Source organism: Achroia grisella, unplaced genomic scaffold (assembly GCF_030625045.1).
Source record: "Achroia grisella isolate CSIRO2021 unplaced genomic scaffold, CSIRO_AGI_Agris_v1 utg3972, whole genome shotgun sequence".
Lineage (NCBI taxonomy): Eukaryota > Metazoa > Arthropoda > Insecta > Lepidoptera > Pyralidae > Achroia > Achroia grisella.
In genome coordinates, this window is record NW_026712838.1 from 94,325 (window position 1) to 102,246 (window position 7,922).

General features: G+C 36.4%; 1 protein-coding gene across 1 annotated transcript; it reads right to left on the reverse strand.

Annotated features, from left to right (window-relative positions):
* Positions 1-2,937: 2,937 nt before the first annotated feature.
* On the reverse strand, positions 2,938-3,876 carry LOC131844146 (uncharacterized). Its single transcript, XM_059192948.1, has one exon. The coding sequence runs from the start codon at positions 3,865-3,867 to the stop codon at positions 2,938-2,940; it is 930 nt and encodes a 309-aa protein (XP_059048931.1). The 5' UTR covers positions 3,868-3,876.
* Between the last annotated feature and the right edge of the window lie 4,046 nt (positions 3,877-7,922).

Genomic DNA, 7,922 nt, shown 5'->3' on the forward strand with positions numbered 1-7,922 from the left:
ATTTTAATAAAGCTGAACTTTATATATTATATTATTGAGAGAACTATTAAACTGAGTTTCCTAAATTGCCAGACAGTTTTCTTGGTTCCTTATCCTACCAGATTCATTGAAACCGTATATTGGGTAACAACGGTGTATACAATTTCGTATCAAATTCGTTGTTTTAAGATGCTCCATTTTTTCACATATTGCTCGTAACAGTATTATAACTTTTTTTTATTTTTTTATTTTTATATACAATTTTCCACAGACATATTCGTCCGTGCCTTTTTTAATTTACTTTAATATTATAATATTTATTTAATTTCCACTTTTGTACAACTCCAGCCGAGATGTTACAATTTGCCTAACAGTGACACCGAGGCAGACCTTATCCGTCTGGCCCAGAACCACCGCTGGCCGGCCGGGTGAGTTGACAACATGCAGTATCACCCATCTTTATTAGGAGGAATTAATTTACCAATATGCATATACAATTATATAAATCTTACACTACTACTAATTTCACAGTTTTCATATAATTGTATATGCAATGTAAGAATTCATAATGTAACAATACACATTATGAATTCTTACACTGCATATGCAATTAGGTATATGAAATTTTATTTTAACATTATTTTCAAAGTTCACTATTAGTTATAGTCCAGGTTTTGTTTAATTATTGATTGTTTAATTTCACAGTTCACTTTTTGTCGTAATTCGGCAATTTTTTTTTTCCTTTTTTTCCTTTTTTTTTTATTATACTTTTAGCGAGCATGTTCCGGCCTTTCTAGTCCAAAGCGCCCCGACGATGCATCAGCTGTTCCGGTTTTCTATGTGCTGATTATTTTAGCGCAATCAGCGCATCAATGATCGCCCTGTCTCTATTTTTAATCGCCATCTGCAGTGAGTACTCACGAATGTCCGAGTGAGTCACGCCTTCGGCCTCTTGTATAAAACGAGCAACTGCGTCTTCTCGATTTCTCGTATAATATACGCAGTCGCCTGTGTGCCTGGTGATGGCTACCACGGCATGAGAGTAGCTGCCATGCACTTCCAAAGGTTTACTTCTAGTATTGATGATAATAACCCTCTCCGATGTCAGTCCCTGGGCCTCATGAATCGTCAGCACTTTAGACTCCTCGTCCATTCCATATCCCTCGGATATTAGCTTTGCTTTCTCCGCTTGGGTATGAACCAAGTATAGAGTCCTGCTTTGGTCCGATGGTATGACCTTGCTGTCGTATTCCATGAGTTTCAGCGACCTAGTCCGGAGGTTGGTCGAGTATATCCCGTTCTATACTTCTCTCAGGGCATACGCTACGTCCAAGTGGTTTCTGTGAGTGCATAGAAACTATCTACCTAGTAATACCTGCTGATTTGTTAGGTCGCCCGTCTGTTGTCAAAAAAGCCAGTGGAGATCTACGCATCTGTTTAGATCCCCGAGATTTAAATAAGGCGATTAGGCGGGAGCATTTTAAGTTACCCACGTTTGAGGAAATTACGTCAAATTTATGTGGTGCAAAATTTTTTACCACTTTGGATGCTAAGCAAAGTTTTTGGCAGGTCATGTTACACGAGGACAGTACCGATCTATGCACGTTTAATACAACATTCGGTAGGTATAAGTTCTTACGGATGCCGTTTGGTATCTCTTCAGCGAGTGAGATATTCCACAATAGACTTTATAATCACTTTGATGATATAGAAGGTGTTATTTTGTTCGTTGACGATTTATTAGTTTATGGGGAAACCAAGGAAGTTCATGATATACGTTTAGAAAAGGTGTTGCAGCGATGTCGTGATATAAGCATAAAATTAAATAGAAAAAAATGTAAAATAGGACTAACAGAAATAAAATATTTGGGACATAAAATAGCTAAAAATGGTGTGTATCCTGATGATGATCATATTAAGGCGATAAAAAATATGCCTACTCCTAAAAATAGAAAAGATATTGAGCGATTTTTGGGGTTGGTTACTTATGTAGGTAATTTTATCCCTAATTTATCGGAGAAAACGTCACTGTTACGCGAATTACTGAAGAAAGAAATTGTGTGGCACTGGGACGACAGACATGAACAGTGTTTCAGCAATATTAAACAGTGTTTAATTCGACCACCTGTACTACAATATTATAATTTAAATAAGCCAGTCACTATATCTGTAGACGCCAGTAAAAATGGTCTGGGCGCGTGTCTATTGCAAAACAATTTACCGGTATGTTATGCATCAAAATCTCTAACCAAAGCGGGACAATCATACGCACAAATAGAAAAAGAGTTGTATGCTTGTTTGTTTGCTTGCGAAAAATTCTATACATATATATACGGCAGATCAGATGTAACTATAGAAACAGATCACAAGCCGCTAGTAAGCATAATTAATAAACCTCTGTATAGTACCCCCGCACGTTTGCAACGGATGTTGTTACGTTTACAACCTTATTCATTCTTATTCGCGGGCTACCGCACCGTCGAACAACTCAGCGTAGCTGAAAAATAATTTATTTACAGCGGTCGGCGTATTCAAATAAAATAATTTTGGTACATGTACCGTATGGGAACGGAACTTTGGTATTTCTATATTTAACTCTGCCAACCACTGTCGGCCCACCAGAGTCGTAGTACCATTATTAATTACATATAAATCTAATATTTTTGAGCAACCTTTATATTTCACTTGTACCTCACAATACCCTAAAGGACAGACTTTAGTTCCGTCGTAAAATGTTAATATTACTTAACATTTTAGTAATGGTAGGTGACCAAAATTACAATTATATGTTTCTTTACTTATACACGAAAGTGCGGAACCCGTATCAATTTCCATAAATAAGTCCCTATTATCTGCAGTTAAATAAATGCTCACCGGTTTGTATTGCGATAACGACATCTGCATTACTGGCTCCTCCTCTAGGCTGTCTTCACCTGCTATCTCGTCGCTGTCGATTGATCAGGCATTTCCAATAAAATTCGTATTTCGCACGCCACCTGCGCCGATATTGTTATATCGTGAACCACGCCGATCTCTTGTAATTCCGCGTTGCTGACGTTGTCGGTGTTCCCTTCCGCCACTTCCAGACGTTAGCCTCTCCATGGGACAGACTCGACGCAAATGGCCTGTCGTACCGCACTTACTGCAGACATAACTGATAAATTTGCAGTTATTTGCTAAGTGATCTCGTCCTCCGCATGACCCGCAAATATCAATAATACGGGGCACCATGCCGCCCCCTGGCCTTGCGTTTGTTGTCGCCGGTCGTGTCCTATTACCGCCGCGCTGGCTTATGAATGATCCCATGGTATGCAGCCCGCTGGTCCCGCCGACTGCATTATTGGTTAATTCTGATGAGTATTTGCCTGAATCGACAAGGGACGCATCCCGTTCCGCCGCTTCTAACGAGCCTGCCAACGTCACCGCTTTTTCGTAGGTAATTAATTTTTCCTCTGCAAACAATCGTTGTCTGATAACGTCACTTCGAATACCACATACCAATTGGTCTCTTATATTATCCTCCAGTGTGCTGCCAAAATCACAATTTTTACATAACTTCTTTAAAACTGCTACATAATCACTGATGGATTCGTTGTCTGTTTGTCGCCGCTGTCTAAACTTGTACCGTTCTGCCAACGGTGATGGCTTCGGTTGGAGGTGATGACGCAATAGCTCCACTGCTTCGATATATGTTAATTCCGATGGTTTTTTTGGATTTGCAAGTGTCGATAACAATTCATATGCACTATCCCCCATTACAGATATTAATGTTGGTAATTTCACATTGTCTTTTATATTATTTGCTAGAAAATACATTTCTAACCGCTCCACGTAAGCCGTCCAGTTGCCCGTCTGAATGTCAAAATCTACAATTTTTCCGATCGACATTATGTGCACACAGTATTCCACGCGTTTTTCGTCACAAACTTCCAATTTAACTATATAATCTTCCGTTTTTTGCATTAAAAATCCTCGTCGCCAATGTAATAAATGAAACACGTCCGTAACCAGTGATATCTTATTTTAATGAGAGCGTCACACAAATATCTACCTACATATTTAGTTACAAAAAGGAATCACAATTACCTACATTACAATAGACAAGTGAAGGACAGACAGACAAGGTCATTTATTATTTCCTCTAGTACAGAAGAAACTTCTACTAACAAAAAGTGTCATATTTGTTCTGATTTTCATTTAGTTTATAAATGTGAACTATTTAAAGCTATGTCTCTAGAAGAGAAGTTCTCTGAGGTTTCCAAGCATAAACTCTGCCATAACTGCTTACGTTCAGGTCATCGTTCTAACTTTTGTAGACATCATTCATGTAAAATCTGTACTAAAAGACATAATCTACTACTACACAAACAAATAAATAACTCTAGAGTACATGTAAATACTTACCTTGGGTCTAACAATCGGGTTGCATCCTCTCAATCGGCAGTGTCACCTCAGGCAGTTACTCAAACACAGTCTGCTATATCTACTTCTACATTGTCTGTTCCTACTGTGCTTACTCCTACTAGTAATGCCTCTTTTAATCTCATTGTTGCAACTCCGAATCTTGTACTGCTGTAATAGAATTGATTAATACTAAAAATAATAAATCTTACCTTACTAAAGCTATTGTCGATGTAGGAAGTCAGTCTTCGTTTATATCTGAGGAAATGCACAGAAAATTAGAGCTTCCTTATCAAACGACGAGTCCTGTATCAATTGTAGGTATTAATAATAGTTTCTCTAAAACTTCAAAACTCGCTAATGTTAAGCTAAAATCACGATTCAACTCTTTTGAAACGAACGTATCTTGTCTCGTGATTCCGCGAATTACTTCAAACTTACCAAGTGTAGAGATAGACTATTCGCGACTGAATCTTCCTTCTGTCGAACTTGCTGATCCCACTTTCTATTGTCCATCTGAAATTCCTGTACTATTAGGAGCAGACATTTTCTGGGATATTGTTAATACTCGGCGAATAATTCTAGGGAAAAATAAACCTATTCTTCAAGATTCTAAACTAGGTTGGCTTGTATCTGGACCCACAGGCCAAGATAGTACTTCTGTAACTTGTAATTTATCTTATGACAAAAGAGTCTTGCTAACTAAATCTCCTACTTGAAAATAAATATAAATTAAATTTTATAGAATTAACCTATTACTACTTTACTTTATTTCAACTTGTAAAATACTGTAGGTACTACTATAAAGAATCTACTCAAATTTCTACACTACTGTAAAGAATATTTACTTATACATGTTATACTTATATTTACACTTATAAATAATACTATACTATAAATACTTACTTACCTTATTAGCTGAATCTCTGTAAAAAAGGATCCTTTCTCTACAAATATAATTATACACTATAAACCTTAATAATTACAGTCCTTGCTATAAAATATTTAAATGCCTTCTTTGGCTGCAGTAGCTGTAATATTGTATGTGTCTGTAATGAGCTGAACAGGTTATTAATGATCTAATAGAAAAATAGTAAAAATCTGTCAATGAATTTGCGAACAACGAAGGTAGGGGAGAGGGTGGCAAGATGGGGTACTTAAGCTTTCAAGGTCAATAGCATAAAAAATACCGTAGTGAAACAAATATATTTATTTTATAATTAACAACTAATTAATATAATTCTAATATTTGGTGTCATTAGTAGGTTTAAGTAACACGTTTAAGAAAAAAAATAAAAAATAAAAAAAGTGTTTTGCCCCGTCTTGCCCCATGGTGCTGGTGTTCAGCGCTGAACAAGATGGGGTGATGAGAATGATCATAGAGAAAGATGATTATTCGACCTTGAAAACTCGCAGACATGTATGGCTTTGTCATCATCATCATCTATTCCTGCGCAACTATTATGAGCCCATCTGCCACATAAAGCATGATATCCACCCTTCAATGGAAACGGAATATATTTCCTCGCAATACATACACGGTGTGTTCCTGACTTTTCTTGACTTTCATCTTCATATGATGAAACTCCTCGTCGTATTGCTCTTTTGGGTGATGGGCTGTTCTTCTTTAATTTTTTATTTTGAGTTTTTGTAGTACTTTTCTTCTGTTGTTATAATACATCTTTTCTCTTTTTTATCTCTATTTTCTCTATTTTTTTCTGTTCAGCAACTTTTTTTTTGCGAGCGATTACTTCTAATTCTTGTTTGTAAGGAGACGACGTGATAATTTCTGTTTTTCCACGCATTTTTTAACAACACGAGAGGACTTTTTAGAAAAAGGAAGTGGATATAGTTCTTTTGGAGAAGTCAAAACAAAGCTACCCCATCTTACCTGCAGAGCCCTTTTATATAAAAATAAAAACAAAAGCAAAACAGCCAACAATCTTTAGGAAACACAATGCATACCTTATTATAGGTTAGTTTAAACGTCAGTCCCAGCAACACCTCACCAGCTAACGTTATTTAATAAACCACAGTCACGTGTCAAGCCAGAAGAAAATATGATAAGCAACATGCAGTAAAATACTTATTTTGAATTTTTTTCGACACTGTGCACTTGTGAACCACTAATCACCGGGCGACTATTAACGGTCATGGCGGCGCGTCGCACGATGAATGAACGAGTGTGATTGGTCAATTAGAAAAGTGAATTTCGCTGGGTACCCCGTCTTACCCACTACCCCGTCTTACCTCCCTCTCCCCTATATTTCTATTTTCGCTAATATTTGTAAAATCTGAAAGGCAGATGTTAAGTCAGCAAACTATAATTACTATAAATTATATTTACTTATGTACTATACTTTACTTTAAGTTTTGATTAACTGTTCTCTTTTTATTCATTATTTTGCTCACTTTGTACCAAATCTAAGCAATTATGAACTCACGTCCACTAACTACAATGACAAGCCGATCCTTCTAATTTGGCCTCTATTACTCCTGGACACTTCCTTATATGCCTATGGCCTAGTGAAGACTTTACTACCATCACCTGTCACTGAACTAAGCAGCATATTTGTTACTACTAACTGAACGCTTGCACCTACATTTCTGGTCTATTTGGACTGAAGATTGATTAACTTTAAATATTACTGCAAGTGGTAAACTCAACAGTGTTATTTTAAACTTTATGATCTCATCTTACTGATGGATAATTAACTACTCTTCTAAAATATCATTTGGAATGTATTCAGCACCTATACCAACTAAGAACTTAATGGATCCTCAGCAAAGAATCTCAAGAGCCTCTTGAAAGTGACACTTTCAGGGGGGGAATATGTTAATACTCATAGTACTAACATCGCGCATACTGCCATGGTGCGTTCATCAATCCTACTGCGCAGGCCCTGTCGTCTTTGTATGGGGCGTAAAGAATACCTAAGGGGGGCAGACTTATAATAATAATAATAATAATTTTTATTTTGCATCTAATATTTACAATTGAAATTGTTCCCTGGTACCTAAATGTTAAGTAGAAACTTGTATTTTAATTATAGTTACCTCTTACATACAATTCACAATGTTTGGAATTACAATGTTATAAAAAGACAATTAAATTTATAACACAATTTTATCATTATTTACTTGCAAAGTGTATGCAATGTGTGTGTGTGTGTGTGTGTGTGTGTGTGTGTGTGTGTGTCGTGTGTGTGTGTGTTGTGTATGTGTGAGAGAGAGGATAAGAGAAGAAGAAGGAGAGATAAATATTAATACCAATACTAATACGGGGACACTAGTGTTTCACAGTTTTCATATTCAAGTGGTTTTAGCCATTTCAAAATAATCTTTTTTATATCATGATTAGATTTATCCTTTAATTTATCATTATCGTTGCCAGCAAGTGCATTGTATAACCGAGGTGCTATATAATTAAATTGCTTCTTTGCAAATGTTGTTTTCACAAATGGAATTGAATATTTAAATTTTCTAATAATGCGTTTTGGTTCACATGTTATTGCTGGCACAGTTACACGATGATATCGTCT